This window comes from Zophobas morio, unplaced genomic scaffold, assembly GCF_036711695.1.
Source record: "Zophobas morio isolate AGI-343-1 ecotype UQ-CSIRO unplaced genomic scaffold, CSIRO_AGI_Zmor_V1 ptg000008l, whole genome shotgun sequence".
In the NCBI taxonomy this organism is placed as follows: Eukaryota; Metazoa; Arthropoda; class Insecta; order Coleoptera; family Tenebrionidae; genus Zophobas; species Zophobas morio.
The window spans coordinates 6463683-6484136 of NW_026972113.1; the positions used below are offsets into that span (position 1 = coordinate 6463683).

The 20454-nt window shown below is 31.6% G+C and overlaps 1 protein-coding gene across 1 annotated transcript; it reads right to left on the reverse strand.

Moving 5' to 3' along the window:
- Positions 1-207: 207 nt before the first annotated feature.
- LOC135125174 (uncharacterized) lies at positions 208-20416 on the reverse strand. The gene is made up of 7 exons (XM_064050556.1): positions 20327-20416; positions 20154-20273; positions 10361-10492; positions 9592-10318; positions 1436-3107; positions 954-1390; positions 208-904 (listed from the first exon to the last, which is right to left on the reverse strand). The coding sequence occupies exons 2-7, from the start codon at positions 20167-20169 to the stop codon at positions 829-831; spliced, it is 3060 nt and encodes a 1019-aa protein (XP_063906626.1). The 5' UTR covers positions 20170-20273; positions 20327-20416; the 3' UTR covers positions 208-828.
- Positions 20417-20454: the final 38 nt, after the last annotated feature.

The following is a 20454-nucleotide window of genomic DNA, read 5'->3' on the forward strand; positions in this document are numbered from 1 at the left end:
TAAAAATCATAGATATAGTTCCAGTTCTGAAACAGTGAACAGCAACCAAGGAGAAGAAAAACCCGCAATCTGCTCAATGTTCACTATTTCAGAAACAAAACCATATTTTAATATATGTAAATTCATAAAAAAAATAATAATAATAAAATTTTGAATATAAAAAATTCATAAAAACTGAAAAGAGGGTAAAATAATGAAAGACCATACCACAATTCACATAATAAAATATATTTCTTAAAAATGTATAAAAAAATTATAATTTGCAACAATACACATCTGCCATTGCAGCATAGTTCCGCTTTTGAAACAACGAACCTTTGTGGCAAGATATTGGACGTTCAGCGTTTCAAAACCACAACTATAAGCAGCCAGATGTTCCATAATTTACAAACTAGAAAAATGGCTTGGATAAGTCATTAAAATAATTAAACAACATTATTAGGTGAACACAAATGCGACCTTACATGAATAAATTTAAAAGATCGTGACTTACACTAATTGCAAACTAATTTTTACAAAACTCCAATTACGTGAATACTTTTAAATTTATTCATCCAATCCAACAAAAACCGTGCATTTGTCACACGAAGATTGCCACATATGGAGTGTTAAATAAAAATTTGAGCAATACCATTTGGCATCCACGAAATAAAACACATGTGCACAAATTTCAAAAATAAAAAGCATTTCCGCAGGTACTTTAACACAACCATTTGTACTATAAACCCTGGAAATGGGTCGATGTTGGTGGTGTCACAATATAAAATTCTCAAAAATTGACATTTAGTATTTAAACAAACGATACAAAAATATGTAGAAATTATAAAATTACGGTATATCACTTGTTATTAGGGAGTCCCGCAGGACTCGGATCTTCAACAATCCTGGATTAAGCTGAACGTACCTAAGAAATAGAGTGAGAAAGGTACATAGATATAGATGGGAGTACTTACCCAATTTTACGTTTTTGCAGCCTAGCCATAACTGCGGGTTTAATTTTAGAACGACCCCCTTCGCTATTTTTACCCCTTCCTGTAATAACAAATAAATCTTGTCCCCTTTTGGAACTACCTTTCAACAAATTTATGTTTCTATCTATGAATATGTCCAAGTTTGGAATGGCTTCCTTCACGTAGAAGTAGTGAAGATCTAGAGTATCGAACTTTTGAAGTCTTTTAGAATGTTCTTCTATAAAAGCGGCAGCCGCGAAATGATTAGCTTTATCGTACGACCGAGTTTCCCTTTTTGCCAATTCTGAATAGAACATTGCGACTTCGGTCATTCCTCTTTGATACGAAGCCTTGGCTTTCTCATATAATTCGGATCGTTTCTTCAAGTGTTTATTGGCTTCTTCTCTGTAGTACGTCGCGGGTTTGGGGTCCTCAGGTTCCTAGATGAAACTTTAAAACCACATTGTCATACTAGTTCAACTTACCTCAAGTTCGCCACAATTTTCTTCAGCTGCTTTCATTTCTTCCAAAGTCGTTTTACTCAATGGGGGATCTTTTATCCCTTCTGTTCCATTCACGTTCTCCGCCCCCACAGAAGCGATCAAAACTTCCACAGTTTTATTATAATCATAATCATAGGCGTGCCATACTTCCAGTAAAATGTCCCTTTCCACCTTTGGAAAAGCTTGGAACAGTTTTTGTTTAGTCAATTTCGAAGCTAGATTATCGGCTGTCATATTTTTCCAATCATCTACATCTTTCTGGTGTAGATTCATAGCGATTTGCTCATCCATGATTTCAGTGAAAGTTGGAGCTCTGGTGGTAGTTTGAGGCACTTCTTCACGCTGCAATTTTCTAGCAAACTCTTCATCTTCCTTGACTAGACGGTCTAAGATATGGTTTTGGGTTTCCATCTGTTGACAGATGGATTCAACATAGAAGCTATAGATTTGTCGGGCTAGAGCAATAGGCATTTGTACCACCGGCTGGAACCCTCTGGGGAAATCTCCACCAAACAAAGTTTCCAACTGGTCGACGAAAGTGTCCCCCAAATTTAATTCAATCATATGTTTCGGGTCATCATTGTTAGAATAATCGTCATCTGAATCTAGATCAGAGTCAGAATCGACCACTATTGCAGACGAAGTAGACGGCTGAGGTTCCGGTTCAGAAATTGGACCCCCGAATTTAGTCTGCTTCACTTTATAAACGTGCTCCGAGTAATGTTCTTTACTTATATTAAACTTACTCTCAAGACACGTCTTCAATTCTAGACAGTCTTCAGAAACCGTCTTCTTTTTAAACATTTTTTCTTTAGTCGAGTCTTCCTTGTCTTCTTCACCAGACGACTCAATAAATATCGATTGCTCGTCTGTCTTCTCCTCACTTTCTTCGTGTTTTTCTTCTGTATCTTCCTCTTTCGCAGCAGCCACTTCTAGATTATCGTCATCCAGAAGTAGATCGACCGTCCAGTAGAAATTCCTGTTGCATTTATAAAACAACTCGCGCAAAGAAGACCGCGGCACCTTCGGAAACAAATCCAAAAGGTCCTTGACCCGTTTCTCTTCATTCTCCTCCTCTTCAACAACATCCACCGTCATGCAACTCTGATCCACCATGGTTTTCTTTGGCGGGGCGAAATTTCTAGCCGGCGATCCGACATTGATGTCGCGATTTTCCGCCACCACGACTCTAAAACCGAACGGAATCTGCCCGTTTTTCAAATAATCGCGCCCTTCGATGCACGTGCTGCCGTCTCTCGTTTCCGGTTTGGCTTCCTCCTTGTTATCTACTTCCACCGAAGCCTGGTTGAAGTCGCACTTGACTGGTGTCACAATGTCCCATGACTGTAGCGCTTTCTCGTCTACCCCCCACGCGTTTTCTATGTCCGGGAACGGTTTAGGTCGGTTTTTGTTTGCGCTTACTGGTTGCAGGATTTCCACGCGGGTTTCTTCAGTGCACATTAGGATGTCGTCGACGGGATTAGAATTCCAGAAGTCTGGGTTTTCTTTTTGGTCGCTTTCTTTGTCGGTGTCTTTGGGTATTTCGGAGAACTCCATCAGGTTTCCCATTTCGACGTCCATGGTGGTTTGGTCCAGGGCTGAGGTGCTTTTTGATTTGGGGACGTTTTCGACGAAGCCGTTTTGTTGCTGGAATCTGAAGGCGGTTAGGTGGTTTTTAGTGTGGTCGAAACTCTGTTGCCATATAAATTGATTATTATCTTAACTAACCATTGTAAATTTCGTGTTATTTGTACGGGAAATAACAATCCTTCCAGAAGTGAGAAATAAGGATAGATATACAATAAATTAATAAACAAACTTTTGTTAATTATTTATTACCATTAATTACGAAAATATTCAGTCATTTTTTCACTAATAATAATTAATCATCAATTAGGTTTAATTCTGTATACGTGATTACGATTACGTACAGTCAATTTTAGACAGTAATTAAGTAATTAGTGAATAATTTTGTCAAGTGCATTTAATTACTAATTAATCAGTTTGTTTGATTTTTATTAAAGTAGTAAATTAACTACTTGTTGTTATTGTTAGTCTCACTAGATTAATGAATTAATTGGTATAATTAATTTATTAATTTTTAGACGAACTATTAATTAGTTATAATTCACTGATAATTATTATTATCAATTACTTTCAATTCATCATACTTGATTACGATTACGTACAAGTAATTTCACACAGTAATTATGTAATTAGTAAATAATTATATTTCGGTACTCGTATTTACGACTAGTTTGTTTCACTTAATGTACAGTAAAAATGATAACCAGCAAATGGCTATTCTATACATTGGATGTGTTAATTATTATTTATTATAATTAATTTATAAATTTAGTACTCGAAGTTATATTTTACAAATTATTATTTAATTATGTTTAGCTAATGATCAATTAGTTTTAATCCATTATACTTGTAATTACAGTAGCGTCCGGTTATAATGAACTCAAAAAATGTAACAAAACTAGTTCATTATATCCGAAGTTCACTATTAACGGAAAAATAAAAACTGCGTTTGTTTAAATTCAATTTACTTCAATTCTACGTTGGGAACAATTCAAAAAATATTTCTTGGTTTATAAACTAAAAATAAAAAAAAACATAGCTATTTATGTAATTACATATAACAAGACGTCACATAAACACAAGTCTACTTGACAAAATCAGTTATTTTTGTCTGTACATATCTATTAGAAAAGTGAATGTCACTAATATAGCGTTCGAGGTTGCAAAAGCTGTTCCATATAGGCTCCGGAACAGTGCGCGATTCTAAAAAGTTGCGAGTCTCTGCCATTTTTTGCGCCATTTCATTAAGAGAAGGAACATAAACATCAACATCTTCATCAGACTCATTTTCCTCACCCTCGGCCTCGTCACTTGTTGCCATGACTGATGTCACTGATTCTATAATCTGCTCGTCAGTTAGTCTTTCTGTTACCGTTATGTCGTTATCAATTTCCACATATTCTTCAAAATTAAATTCCCCGATTTTCTCTTGCACTGCAATTTCAATTGCATTATCCACATCTGTGAAAATAAGTCCAGGATCATCTTCATGTTTTTTTAACCATTCTGTTAGGGGAAGCTCATCGTCTGCATCAAATTCAGCACTTTTTTCAGAAAATCCTCCATGCTTGAAACAGTTTGCTATTGTATCTTTGCTAACCTTTTGCCAAGCCATGTGAATAAAATTTACAGCATCTAAAATGCTAACTGAAAATGTTTTTCCGTTGTCCATAGCCTCTATCATCTGCGCGAGTAAAATTTTCCTATAATGGCTCTTTAATGAATGAATTACACCTTGATCCATCGGTTGTAATTTTGAACTCGTATTCGGTGGCATAAAAACTAATTTAATTTGGTTTAGTTTAATCTCAGGGTGAGCTGTACAGTTATCAACTAAAAGTACAATTTTCCTATTTTTTTGTTTTAATTGTTCATCCCATTCAAGCAGTTCATTTGTGAAAATTTCAGAGGTCATCCACGCGTTACGGTTTGATTTGTATTTTACGGGCAATTGTTTATTTTTGAAACATCTAGGATTGGCAGATTTGCCTATAACCAACAATTTCCTTTTTTCTGTTCCAGACATATTGGCAGCTACTAAAACTGTAATCCTCAATTTAGATAACTTTCCTCCAGCACAACTTTCTCCCACAAATTTTAAAGTCTTATCAGGAGTCATTTGATAAAAGAGCCCTGTCTCATCAGCGTTAAAAATGTCTTCACTGTCATAGTTTTTCCGAATATGAGGCCAAACATTAGTTAACCAGTCATTAACAACATTCAAATCTACTGCTGCAGACTCACCCACAATTTTTCCTGTTCGGATATTATGTCTTCTTTTAAAACGTTCAATCCAACTTTTAGAACACTTGAAGTCTTTGTTTTCGATTTTACTACCCATTTCATTAGCTTTTTCTTGTAGAATAATACCACTTACAGGAACGTTTTCTTGTCTTTTTTGTGTAAACCACTTAAGAAGCCCTTGATCCATTTCATGGTGCTTTGATTTTCTCATTTTTTTACACGTAGAATTTCCCTGACCATACGCTGATAAAATGGTTTCTCTTTGCTTCCATATCATAGAAACAGTGGATTTTATCAAGTTCATTTCCTGGCTAACATCGCGTTGTTTAACACCACTTTGTATTTTTTGTATAATATCATACTTGTCCTTTAAGGTTAGAGCTTTACGTTTTTGTTTTTCCATTTCGAACAATGTTATTACACAAGTAAGTACTTATGTAGCGCTACTTCGACACAGTGACCAAGAATCGACTGGCACAGAAAGCAAGTTGGTGGGGAAATGCGTAGCGCGTAAATCAGGGAATCCCCGAAAAGTTCATTATAAACGGAAAACTGCACTTTATTTTGAATAATATTTAGTTCATTTTATCCGAAAGTTCATTACAAGCGGATTCAGTGGTTCATTATAACCGAAAAAAAATACATTAGATATATGGAAAAAATTTCGTTACTTGAAATACAGTACACTATAGCCGGAAGTTCATTACAAGCGGGTTCATTATAACCGGACAATACTGTACTTATAATTTAATAATCGAAGTCATTTTTTGACGAATTATTACCCAATTAACAATTAGTTGTAATTCATTGTACATGATTACGATTACGTATATGTAATTTCACAGAGTAATTAAGTAATTAGTAATTCATTATAGTTAATTGCTTCTATTTACGGTTAGTTTAGGAGTGAATTTAATTACTAATTAATTACTTTGCTTTATTACTATGAGAATATTAAATTAACTACTTCTTCCTATAGCTATAATTAATTTATTAATTTAATATACGAAGCCATTTTTTGACTATAATTATCATCAATTACTTTTAATTCATTACATTTGATTACGATTACGTAGACGTAATTTCAATCCTGTAATTAAGTATCAGTAAAGAATTATATCGCCACTCCTATTTATGGCTAGTTTTGATTAAATGCATTTAATTACTAAATAATTAGTTTGCCTCATTACTTTCAGAATTTTCTGTGTTAATTAATTATTTACTATAATCAATTTATAAATTTAGTATTCAAAGCCATTTTTAACAAATTATTATTTAATTATGATTACGAAAATTCAGTGTAATTAAGTAATTAGTAAACAATTACAGTTCCTTGCTTCTCTATAGGGCTAGTTTTGGTATAGTGTATTTAATTACTAATTAATCATTGTTTCATTACCTTTAAAATATTCAATTAATTACTTCTTGCTGTTTGTCTCAGTTAATAAATAAAAAATAAAATAAAAATGATAACGAATAAATGGCTATCTTATACATTAGGGATGTTTTAATTAATTGTTTATTATAATTAATTAATGAATTTAATATTCGAAGTCGCTTTTTGACGATGTATTACTCAATTACATAGATTCGACTGATTATTAATATTTGATTACGATTACGTACAAGTAATTTCAGAGTAATTAAGTAATTGGTCAAATTCATTTAATTACTAATTAATTAGTTTGCTTTATTCTTATCAAAGGATTAGATTAACCACTTTTTGTTATTGTTTGTCTCATTTAATGTACAGTAAATAATTTACGGCTAGTTTTGGTAAAGTGCAGTTAATTACTAATTAATTAGTTTGCCTCATTACTTTTAGAATATTCTGTGTTAATTAATTATTTACTATAATTAATTTATAAATTTAGTATTCGAGGCCATTTTTAACAAATTATTATTTAATTATGATTACGAAAATTCAGTGTAATTAAGTAATTAGTAAATAATTACAGTTCCTTGCTTCTCTATAGGACTAGTTTTGGTATAGTGTATTTAATTACTAATTAATTATTGTTTCATTACCTTTAAAATATTCAATTAATTACTTCTTGCTGTTTGTTTCAGTTAATAAATAAAAAAGATAACGAATTAATGGTTATCTTATACATTAGAGATGTGTTAATTAATTGTTTATATAATTAATTAATGAATTTAATATTCGAATTCGTTTTTTGACGATTTATTACTCAATTACATAGATTCAACTGATTATTAATATTTGATTACGATTACGTACAAGTAATTTCGCAGAGTAATTAAGTAATTGGTCAAATTCATTTAATTACTAATTAATTAGTTTGCTTTATCTTATTAAAGTATTAAATTAACTACTTTTTGTTATTGTTTGTCTCATTTAATATACAGTAAATAATTTACGGCTAGTTTTGATTAAATGCATTTAATTACTAATTAATTAGTTTGCCTCATTACTTTTAGAATATTCTATGTGTTAATTAATTATTTACTATAATTAATTTATAAATTTAGTATTCGAAGCCATTTTTAACAAATTATTATTTAATTATGATTACGAAAATTCAGTGTAATTAAGTAATTAGTAAATAATTACAGTTCCTTGCTTCTCTATAGGGCTAGTTTTGGTATAGTGTATTTAATTACTAATTAATTATTGTTTCATTACCTTTATACTATTCAATTACTTCTTGCTGTTTGTCTCAATTAATAAATAAAAAATAAAATAAAAATGATAACGAATAAAAATGGCTATCCTGTACATTAGGGATTAATATTTGATTACGTACAAGTAATTTCACAGAGTAATTAAGTAATTAGTAAATAATTTTGGTCAAATTAATTTAATTACTAATCAATTAGTTTGCTTTATTCTTGTATTAAATGTGTTATTGTTTGTCCCATTTAATGTACAGTAAATAATTTACTAATTATTTAGCAAATAATTATAGTTTGCTGCTCTTATTTACGGCTAGTTTTGGTAAAGTGCATTTAATTACTAATTAATTAGTTTGCTTCATTATCACTAGAATATTAAACTAATTATTAATTATTTGTTATAATCAATTAATGAAATTAATATTTGGAAATAGCTATAACAAAGTGAGACTAAGTTTTTCATTTCTTTACCTCATTGATAGTGTGAAGATTTTTTCAACAGTCGTAAAAAAAAACTTTTTACGTAACCTTGGTTTCATCAGAACGAATGTATTTTTTGCAGGTGTCGAACTGTCAAGGTATTTTTCTAATGGACTCTGATGAGACTACAATTCATTTAAAATATACAGGATGTTTCTCTTGAAAGTAACCCATCATAGTATATTTTTAATAAAAAAATAAAGATGAGATATTTGATACAAAGGTTTTAGATTCTCACTATATTTGCATTAAAAAAAAAATTGGTCCACTTGAAAATCCTCAAACGCCGCCATATTTAAAGATGGAGATGTGGAATTTCGAATAATATGTTTTAATTACATTACCTCAAAAAAAACGTCAAATTCCAATATTTTAATTAATTTAGGTGAATAAATTTGCAGCTGTCGGTTTTCTGCAATGATATAAATGAGACACCCGATATTTTATAAGACAAATTCGAAAATACAAATATAAGGAGTCCCATTTGATGTAGGGTTATCCAATTTGTACATTTAAAAATGATATATGATCGAAAAAACGTGATTTAGTCAGCGATGGAACTAATTTTAAAAAAACTGTCTCGTCGAATTAAAAAAAAAACGTACATTATGAAAAAAATTACAAACAAAAGAAAGGAAACAGAGTAGAAAAGTTTAAATAAATTTTATTATGCAGGGGTTTGGGCAAAAAAAGCTCCAAAACAGAATACAGCTTCAGGAAAAATATTTTTCACTTTATAAAGTAGAAAACAGAAATGAAAAGAAAACTAAGAATAAAAAATATGAATAATAATAATATAAGAAACAAAATAACATGAGAAACAAAAAAAAAGATCAGAATAAATGGAAAATAAAAAAAAATCGACCTTCTGGAACACAGTAGAAAACAACAAAAAATAAAATTGACTTCTGACAGAACGAACAATCGAAATTCTTTTCACAAGACCAGTTTGTCACAAAATTTAGAGTGCTAAAATGTATGAAAACAACAAAAAATTAGGGATATAAAAATAAGGGCAATTCTCAAGAAGCAACATAAAAATCAATCAACAAATTCTTGATTCTGAATCCAGACGTAACTGAGTCAGAACTACAGCTGCCTAAATTTGAAAAAAAAAAAAAAAAAAACAAAAACACCCAACTCTTCAAACCCTTAATGAAGCACACACCCCTAACTACCCACCTACATACCTAAAGGGCACAAATCCATTATTCACCACCGGGGGCGGCGGTTTCTGGAACTTGTAGGACAAATTATACGCGCACAGCAACTTTTGCGTGGTCACGTTCTTGTCGTACCGATCCAACATATCCCGGATTTTGGCCCTCGGCACTCCGTGGGAGTTCCGTTTCGCTAGTTCCTTGTCATTGAACACCCACCAGGTATCCGGTTCCAGGATCTCAATAATGTACCCATAATCCGTCGCCATCATGGCGTAGGGCTTCATCTCCCACATCTGCGTGTTAGTATTGTCGATAATCACCGGACTCATCCCCCGACTCATCGCTTGGAACGCCCTCCGGTGGTTCCACCCGTGCGCCTCCTGCAGCTTACTCGGGTCGTACACGTACCCCCTCTGCTGCACAAAAAAGTCATCCGTGCTCAAAATGTGGTGGCTGTTGTTCCCCGGCCCCAGCGTAACGTCCGTGATGCCCACAGCCAGCCGGGACTTCCCGCTCCCGGGAACTCCCCGCAGGATCACCAGCACCTTGTACCCCGACCGGATTAAGTTGATAACGCGCTCGTACTCGATCGTCTTGCGCGACTTAACCACCGCGGGCTGCGCTTTCGTGGACGGTTCGGCTTTCTTCGGGGAGGCGGCATGCTGCGGGGACTTTTTCTTCGGTTTCTCCTTCGGCTTCGGCGGGGCGTCGATGTTGTTGGTCATCTCCAGGAGCACGTTGGAGGATCTTTCAACTGCGTCTGGTTATCGAGGGGATTTCCTTGCGCTGTACTTACCGTCGAAGTCGCATTCGGATGCGACGGAGCAGATGATGTCGATGTGGAGGACGTTGCCGAAGAGGTCCCGGAGGCTGCTGATAACGCCATCTCTTTGTCTGCGTTTCGGGTCGTTTTTGAGTGAGGCCATCGCTGGGGAAATAGGAATGTTAGTGTATTGATCGACGGTGAAGGACGTAATTAGGTGTACGTAGCTGCATCCGGGGGGATTTGTGGAAAATGCATGATGTTTGTGTTTAATGAATCAATAAAGTGCAAAGTGCAATGTTGCAGGACGTTTGTGATGGGTATTTTACGAATTTGGGGCACTTTAGATAGAATACATTATTTTTAACTGTACCTGAAGCAAAAAAAAAAAACAACTGTTGGCATCTGATCTTCACTCTTATTTATGTTCGTGTTTAACAATGGGGAATTCCCGTTTATAATATGATGCATTTCTGATCACCTAAGTTACGGTAACGTCAGTTACAGCCGACCCATACTATGCGACATTTATACTTGTGATATACCGGGTGTTCTGATTTAGCGCTTCCACTCTGATCTCTGTTATTTGAATAATTGGAGTTTGAAATTTATAACGATTAATTCACATAAAAACTTCAAATGACTTCAAATTCTTTCCCTTTTTCATAAATAAAATACACAATTCAAAAAAAATTTAATTTGATTTTTCTTTTTGTTGGAAATACAGGCGTTTCGTCACTTTACTTTTCACTAGCCGGACATTTTTTAATATCCTTATTGGAAGTTTTAGATTTATTATCAAAAATATTCCAGAATGTGGAGTATTAGTAACCTGTTATACATATCAATATATTTTTTCTTCTTCTGTATCCTTAGTTATAAAATGTACTAATTATTCACAATCAAGATTTTTTTTTTCTAATTATGTCCCTCTATATATTCAGTCGATTGCCGCTACTCACATAATTTCCTTCTGTTTGAATGAATCTACTTTTGAATTTTTAAATAACCTTGAAAAATAAATTGGTCTAAACTTATTTAGACAGAACTTCCCTCCTCTTTGAAATGCAATCAAGTAAATCCAGTTTCTTAGATAAATTATAAAATTTGATTTTTGACCTCTAAAAGTCATAAGAACAGGTGTGGATTCTTAAACTACAGGTAAAGAAAAATTATATAGGTCTGTTTTCAGCAAAAATCTGCAAAAAAAATCGGACTACGTTTGGTATGATTTACGTAAATCTCGTTGCTCCTTTTAGAACACAATAATTTCGGTTACTGATGCAATTCCTTCCACGAACAGCGAATTGCGCGGGGAGCCGCAATTTAAACAATCCGTGACAAAAGAATCAAGCCACGCCACGTAATTCCACCGGGAAGTAAAAATGAAACTAAAAGAGGGGAATAAAAAAATCACCAAAAAGCCGGCCAGAAAGTGACAAACGAAAAAGTGATTTAAAAAGACCAAAACATGCGACGAAAAATTCTACGAAAAATGTTACAAAAACAAAGAAGAAAAAGATTTTAAAAAATGCAACAAACAGATAAAAAAATTACAAAAAAAAGGCAAAGTCCACAAAAGCGGTAACAAAAACGCCAAAACAGAGGACAAAAGAAAAATCATAAAATTTGCGACTAAAAAGAGTCAAACAAGACGACAAAAAAAGTTCATAATAAATGCGACAAAAAAAGGACAAAAAGTGGCGACAAGAGGATGAAAAAACGACTACAAAGAGAGAAAAAAGGAAAAAAGGCGACCTCAGAAAGTAAGAAAGAGAAGACGAAAGAAAAGAACAAAACAAAACGCAACAAAAAATTCAACAAAAAACAAAACGCAACAAAAAATTCAACAAAAAAACGCCAAAAAAAACTGAGGGGACAAAAAAAGGCGACTACAAAAATCAACAAAAAAATGTAACAAATAAAGTAACAGAAATCAACAAAAAATTGCTACAAAAACCGATAAAACAGTCAGAAAAAAATGAAAATAAAGCAGAACAAAAAGTCCACACAAAAGGTGATTAAAATGTGAAAAAAAAAAAACAAAAAGAAGGGCGAAAAAAACCGCTACGAGCGCCAAAAAATTACAAAAAAAATCCAACATAAAAGTCCCTAAAAAAGAAGAAAAAGTATAAAAAACAGGCGACTGAAAATAAGAGTCAAAAAAAAGACAAGAAGTTCACAAAAAAGCGACAAAAAAGAAGACAAAAATTCCACAAAAGTTACCAAAAGGGGACAAAAATAGGAAAAGTCAAAAGAAGGCGACAAAAGAGAAGGCGATAAAAAAGAACAAAAAAAAATGAGAGGGTAAAAATGAAGAAAAGTTCACAAAAAAGAAGCCAAAAATTCTACCAAAACGAGACAAAATAGAAAAATCAAGTCAAAAAAAGGCGACAAAAGAGGATAAAAAAAACAACCCCGAAAAGTTAGCATGAAGAAGACCACAGAAAATGAGGAAAGAGAAGGCGATAAAAATGAACAAAACAAAACGCAACAAAAAAATGAGAGGGGAAAAAATGAAGAATGGCGATTACAAAAAGTAACAAAAAATCGAACACAAAAAAATGCAACAAATAAAGTGCCAGAAATAAACAAAAAATAGTTACAAAACTCGATAAAAATGAAAACAGAAAAAACAGAAAAAAATGAGAAAAAAAGAACAAAAACCCACATAAAAGGCTGCAAAAACGTGAAAATAAAAAAAAGGACGAAAACAGCATAAAACAAGCAACAAAAAACGACAAAAAAATCGCTACAAAAAATAGACGATCAAAAAATCCAACACAAAAGTGCTTTAAAAAAACAAGGAGAGGGCGAGTACAAAGAGACAAGAAAAAAAAAACAAAAAACAGCTACAAAAAGGGATAAACAATTCCAAAAAAAGAAAATAAAAAAGGACTAAAAAAATTAATAAAAATTGCGACTGAAACAGGAAAGTAAAAAAAAAAAACAACGAAAAGTTCACAAAAAAGAAGCCAAAAATTCTACCAAAACGTTACCAAAAGGAGACAAATTAGGAAAAATCAAGTCAAAAAAAGGCGACAAAAGAGGACAAAAAAAAAACGACCCCGAAAAGTGAGAATAAAGAAGACCACAGAAAATGAGGAAAGAGAAGGCGATACAAATGAACAAAACAAAACGCAACAAAAAAAATGAGAGGGAAAGAATTTACAAAAAAAGGCGACTACAAAAAATAACAAAAAATCCAACACAAAAATAAAAAAATGCAACAAATAAAGTGACAGAAATCAACAAAAAAAGTGCTACAAAAACCGAAAAAAAACAGTCCGAAAAAATGAAAATAAAAAGAACAAAAAGTCCACACAAAACGCGATGAAAATGTGAAAAAAAAAACAAAGCAACAAAAAATGACAAAAAAATACGACAAAGAGAATTTAAAAAAATTAAAAAAATGTATTATTATTATTATATTAATTAATACAAGTCCTCAAAAAAATGCAACAAGGAAAGGGCGAGTACAAAGTGACAAAAAAAAAACGGCTACAAAAAGGGATGAACAATTTACAAAAAAGTACAAAAAAAAATTACAAAAATGCGCAAAGGACTTAAAAAATTAATAAAAATTGCGACTGAAACAAGAGAGTAAAAAAAAGACAACGAAAAGTTCACAAAAAAGAAGCCAAAAATTCTACCAAAAAGTTCCCAAAAGGAGACAAAAATAGGAAAAATGAAGTCAAAAAAAAGGCGACACAAGAGGACAAAAAAAAACGACTCCGAAAAATGAGAATAAAGAAAACCACAGAAAATGAGGAAAGGGAAGGCGATAAAAATGAACAAAACAAAACGCAACAAAAAAAAAATGAGAGGGGAAAAAATGAAGAATGGCGATTACAAAAAGTAACAAAAAATCGAACACGAAAAAATGCAACAAATAAAATGCCAAAAATAAACAAAAAATAGTTACAAAACTCGATAAAAATGAAAAAAAAAAAACAGGAAAAAATGAAAAAAAAAAGAACAAAAAGCCCACTCAGAAGGCGGCAAAAATGTGAAAATAAAAAAAAGAACAAAAAACAAGCAACAAAAAAACGACAAAAAAATCGCTACAAAAAATAGACGATCTAAAAATCCAACAAAAAGGTCCTTAAAAAAATGCAATAAGGAAAGGGCGAGTACAAAGGGACAAGAAAAAAAAACAAAAAACAGCTACAAAAAGAGATAAACAATTCCAAAAAAAAGAAAATAAAAAAGAACAAAAAGTATAAAAATGGTAAAAATGCGCAAAGGACTAAAAAAAAATAATAAAAATTGCGACTGAAACAAGAGAGAAAAAAAAGACAACGAAAAGTTCACAAAAAAGAAGCCAAAAATTCTACCAAAACGAGACAAAATAGAAAAATCAAGTCAAAAAAAGGCGACAAAAGAGGATAAAAAAAACAACCCCGAAAAGTTAGCATGAAGAAGACCACAGAAAATGAGGAAAGAGAAGGCGATAAAAATGAACAAAACAAAACGCAACAAAAAAATGAGAGGGGAAAAAATGAAGAATGGCGATTACAAAAAGTAACAAAAAAATCGAACATAAAAAAATGCAACAAACAAAGTGCCCGAAATAAACAAAAAATAGTTACAAAACTCGATAAAAATGAAAAAAAAAAGGAAAAAATGAAAAAAAAAAGAACAAAAAGCCCACTCAGAAGGCGGCAAAAATGTGAAAATAAAAAAAAGAACGAAAAACAAGCAACAAAAAAAACGACAAAAAAATCGCTACAAAAAATAGACGATCTAAAAATCCAACAAAAAGGTCCTTAAAAAAATGCAATAGGGGAAGGGCGAGTACAAAGGGACAAGAAAAAAAAAACAAAAAACAGCTACAAAAAGAGATAAACAATTCCAAAAAAAGAAAATAAAAAAGAACAAAAAGTATAAAAGTGGCAAACATGCGCAAAGGACTAAAAAAATTAATAAAAATTGCGACTGAAACAAGAGAGTAAAAAAAAAGACAACGAAAAGTTCAAAAAAAAAAGCCAAAAATTCTACCAAAACGTTACCAAAAGGAGACAAATTAGGAAAAATCAAGGCAAAAAAAGGCGACAAAAGAGGACAAAATAAACGACCCCGAAAAGTGAGAATAAAGAAAACCACAGAAAATGAGGAAAGAGAAGGCGATAAAAATGAACAAAACAAAACGCAACAAAAAAAATTAAGAGGGAAAAAATTTACCCAAAAAAGTCGACTACAAAGAATAACAAAAAATCCAACACAAAAATAAAAGAATGCAACATATAAAGTGACAGAAATCAACAAAAAAAGTGCTACAAAAACCGATAAAAACAGTCGGAAAAAATTTAAATAAAAAAGAAGAATAAGTCCACACAAAAAAAATGTGAAAAAAAAACAAAAAGAGGGCGAAAAGAGGGAATAAAACAAGCAACAAAAAATGACAAAAAAATACGACAAAAAGAAGTGAAAAAAAATGTATTATTATTATTATATTGATTAATATAAGTCCTCAAAAAAATGCAACAAGGAAGGGCGAGTACAAAGTGACAAAAAAAAACAAAAAACGGCTACAAAAAGGGATGAACAATTTACAAAAAAGTACAAAAAAAAAATTACAAAAATGCGCAAAGAACTAAAAAAATTAATAAAAATTGCGACTGAAACAAGAGAGTAAAAAAAAGACAACGAAAAGTTCACAAAAAAGAATCCAAAAATTCTACCAAAACGTTACCAAAAGGAGACAAAATAGGAAAAATCAAGTCCAAAAAAGGCGACAAAAGAGGACAAAAAAAAAAACGACCCCGAAAAGTGAGAATAAAGAAGACCACAGAAAATGAGGAAAGAGAAGGCGATAAAAATGAACAAAACAAAACACAACAAAAAAAATGAAGAATGCCGATAACAAAAAGTAAGAAAAAATCGAACACAAAAAAATGCAACAAATAAAGTGCCAGAAATAACAAAAAATAGTTACAAAACTCGATAAAAATGAAAAAAAAAACAGGAAAAAAAAAATGAAAAAAAAAGAACAAAAAGCCCACTCAGAAGGCGGCAAAAATGTGAAAATAAAAAAAAGGACGAAAAGAGGATAAAACAAAATACAAAAAAAAAAACGACAAAAAATCGCCACAAAAAATAGACGATCAAAAAATCCAACACAAAAAAAAAAAAATGCAATAAGGAAAGGGCGAGTACAAAGTGACAAAAAAAAAAAAACAAAAAACGGCTACAAAAAGGGATAAACAATTTACAAAAAAAGTACAAGAAAAGTGTCAAAAATGTGCAAAGGACAAAAAACAAATAATAAAAATTGTGACTGAAACAGCAGTGAAAAAAAGTTCACAAAAAAGCGACAAAAAAGAAGACAAAAATTCTACTAAAAAATTACCAAAACGTGACAAAAATAGGAAAAATAAAGTGAAAAAAAGGCGACACAAAAAAAAAACGATCCCAAAAGTGACAGTAAAGTAGACCACAGAAAGTGAAGAAAGAGAACCCGATAAAAAAGAACAAAACAAAACGCAACAAAAAATTCAACAAAAAAAAACGCCAAAAAAACCAAAGGCGAAAAAAATTAACAAAAAAAAGCGACTATAAAAAGTAACAAAAAATGCAACACAAAAATAAAAAACGCAACAATTAAAGAGACAGAAATCAACAAAAAACGACTACAAAAACCGATAAAAACAGTCAGGAAAAAAAAATTAAAATAAAAAAGAACAAAAAGTATGCACATACAAAAGGCGAAAAAAAAAGATAAAACAAGCAACTAAAAAATTACAAAAATATACGGCAAAAAAAATCGTTAAAAAAAACACTACAAAAAAAAACAGACGATAAAAAAAATGACAAAAAAAATCCAACACAAAATTCCTCAAAAAAGTGCAATAAGGAAAAGGAGAGTACAAATTTGCAAAAAAAAAAACAATAAAAAACGACTGCAAAAAAGGGATAAACAATTAAAAAAAAAATAATTAAAATAATGAAAAAGAACAAAAAGCACAAAAACTGACCAAAAAAAAAAAACAAAACGAAGAATGTGAAAACAAAGGACAAAAAAAAAATAAAAATTGCGACTGAAATAAGATAGTTGAGAAAAACAATAAAACAAGAAGACAAAATAGGAAAAATAAAGTCAAAAAGAAGGCGACAAAATAGGAAAAAAAAAAACGTTTCTCAACAAGTGAGAATAAAGAAGATCAAAGAAAGTGAGGAAAGAGAAGGCGATAAAAAAGAATAAAACAAAACGCAACAAATAAATCAAAAAAAAAAAAAAATGAGAGAAAAAATTTACAAAAAGAGGCGACTACAAAAAATGACAAAAAATCCAACACACAAAAAAAAAATGCAACAAAGAAAGTGACGAAATCAACAAAAAAAGTGCTACAAAAACCGATAAAAAAGTGGGAAAAAAATTAAAATAAAAAAGAACAAAAGCTCCACACAAAAGGCGATAAAAATGTGAAAAAAAAAACAAAGTCGTGAAAAAAAATCGCTACAAAATGTATTATTAAATTAATTAATATAAGTCTCGAAAAAAATGCAACAAAGAAAGGGCGAGTACAAAGTGACAAAAAAAAAACAAAAAACGGCTACAAAAAGGGATAAACAATTTACAAAAAAAGTGGCAAAAATGTGCAAAGGACAAAAAACAAATAATAAAAATTGTGACTGAAACAACAGTGAAAAAAAGGTAACAAAAAAAAGTTCACAAGAAAGCGACAAAAAAGAAGAAAAAAATTCTACTAAAAAATTACCAAAAGGAGACAAAAATAGGAAAAATAAAGTGAAAAAAAGGCGACACAAAAAAAAAACGATCCCAAAAAGTGACAGTAAAGTAGACGACAAAAAGTGAGGAAAGAGAACCCGATAAAAAAAACAAAAGAAAACGCAACAAAAAATTCAACAAAAAAAAACGCCAAAAAATCAAAGGCTGAAAAAATTTACAAAAAAAAAGACTATAAAAAGTAACAAAAAATGTAACACACAAATAAAAAACGCAACAATTAAAGAGACAGAAATCAACAAAAAACTACTACAAAAACCGATAAAACAGTCAGGAAAAAAAAATTAAAATAAAAAAGAACAAAAAGTACATACAAAAGGTGATAACAATGTGAAAAAAAAAAAAAAACAAAAAAGGGCGAAAAAAAAGATAAAACAAGCAACCAAAAAATGAGAAAAATATACGGCAAAAAAAATGGTTAAAAAAACACAACAAAACATAGACGATAAAAAATGATAAAAAAATCCAAAACAAAATTCCTCAAAAAAGTGCAATAAGGAAAAGGCGTGTACAAATTGATAAAAAAAAACAATAAATGCGAAAACAAAGGACAAAAAAATTAATAAAAAAAATGCGACTGAAACAAGATAGTTAAGAAAAACAATAAAAACAGAAGACAAAAATAGGAAAAATAAAGTCAAAACGAAGGCGACAAAAGACAGCAAAAAAAACGTTCCCCAAAAAGTGAGAATAAAGGAGACCACAGAAAGTGAGGAAAGAGAAAAACATAAAAAAAGAACAAAACAAAACGCAACAAAAAAAAACAAAAAACGCGAAGAAACAGAGGAGAAAAAACACTACTGCAAAAAGTAACAAAAAATCCAACACAAACGCCAAAAAATGCAACAAATAAAATGAGAAAAAACAAGAAAAAACAGGTACAAAAAGCAATAAAAAATGAAAGTAACAGAACAAACAGTCCATACAAAAGGTGATGAAAATGTGAAAATAAAGGCAAAAAAAAGCTACAAAAGAGCCACCAAGACAGCTTCAAAAAAGGCGACCAAAACAGATTCCAAAAAAAAAAACAAAAATTGCGACGAAAAAAGGCAACAAAAAATGCGATAACAAAATGGAAAAAGGAAATACGTAAACAAGTATAAAAATATCTGATTTTAGAAAATTTAAATAATAATTACTGGATTGGTGAGAATGATCAGACAGATTTATTCTAATAGATTATCACAAAAACACAAAAAAAAAATGTATGATCTGTAATAACTTTTTTATAAATAAATCTCAATGGCAGAGAGATAGAGATAAATTCTGATTTAAGATTTATTGAAGTTTGTACAATTTAAGTTGTTTTCTACATATGCAAGGCTACACAGCCCACCATATAATAGCAAAAACTCAGCAAAATTTGCCGACGACGTCATCACGTCTTTGGTGGGGATGAACGGGTAGTATGGTATCTGTACACGTGAGCGGCAAATTTGCACAAATTGGACTTTCAGTATCGAAATCATGCTGCACTTCTGTAAACCAGGTCATCACGATTAACAGTGTAAACTGATGAATACACTGGAAATCGTTGATTGATAACCCCGTTCTACTGGTTTCATTTTTTCATTTGATTAAAAGTGGAATGCTGAGACGTCGGGAAAATCGATGACTGTATTATTATCGAGTTTAGTAGATAAGAGAGACACAAACGACGGGATTTTACGCAGCCAGTGTTTATTTTAAACAGAACAGTCATCCAATGACAGTTCAACCATGAAATCAGCTGATGGTACAACACCCAGTATACGTGACGTCACTCGAACTTCCCTCCATTTTCCGTGAAAGCAGGAAATGTGACAACACGAAACCTTCACAATGACAATTTTAACAACAAACGACGAATAAAAACTTAAATTTTGACTGAATTATCGAAAAATTGGAACGTTTGGTGGTTTTACTTACAGCAGGAACTTAAGTCTTGTGGTTCACGTTGTCGGGGTTAAAAAACGAAAAAACTGACAAATATTTTGGAAATACAAACTCGTGATCGGGCGAAATATGCTTAGAAAATAAGCGTTTATGTAAGCACTTGTGGCTCCAAAGTATAGTTAAATCGTGTGTGTGTGTTACCTGAAGTTTTCAGCATCACAAACTACGAACGAAAGTACTTGTAATTTGAAAGTCCAATATTAGCTGCGAATTCAGACCTTTTCATTGATTACACTTTTCGAAGTAGGTACCAGAAGGTAACTAAAAGATAACAACAACAATGAATAATACTCGGTCACATGTTTAGGGGGTACTTGGTGTTTTTCGCGCCGCCAGGTTGTCGCCCCGCCGATAAGCACCCAACTTCGCAGTAAGCAAATCCGCGTCGGATAATGAATTCATCAGTATTAAAATAGTTCAAGTGACATTTTAAACCCCGCGC

Bases quoted from the DNA above. Each gene is read 5' to 3' on its own strand.
- LOC135125174 (XM_064050556.1), bottom strand. The intron at 10,319-10,360 runs GTAAGTACAGCG...AACCAGACGCAG, and splicing joins ATCCGAATGCGACTTCGACG to TTGAAAGATCCTCCAACGTG. The intron at 905-953 runs GTAAGTACTCCC...TCTATTTCTTAG, and splicing joins CTGCAAAAACGTAAAATTGG to GTACGTTCAGCTTAATCCAG.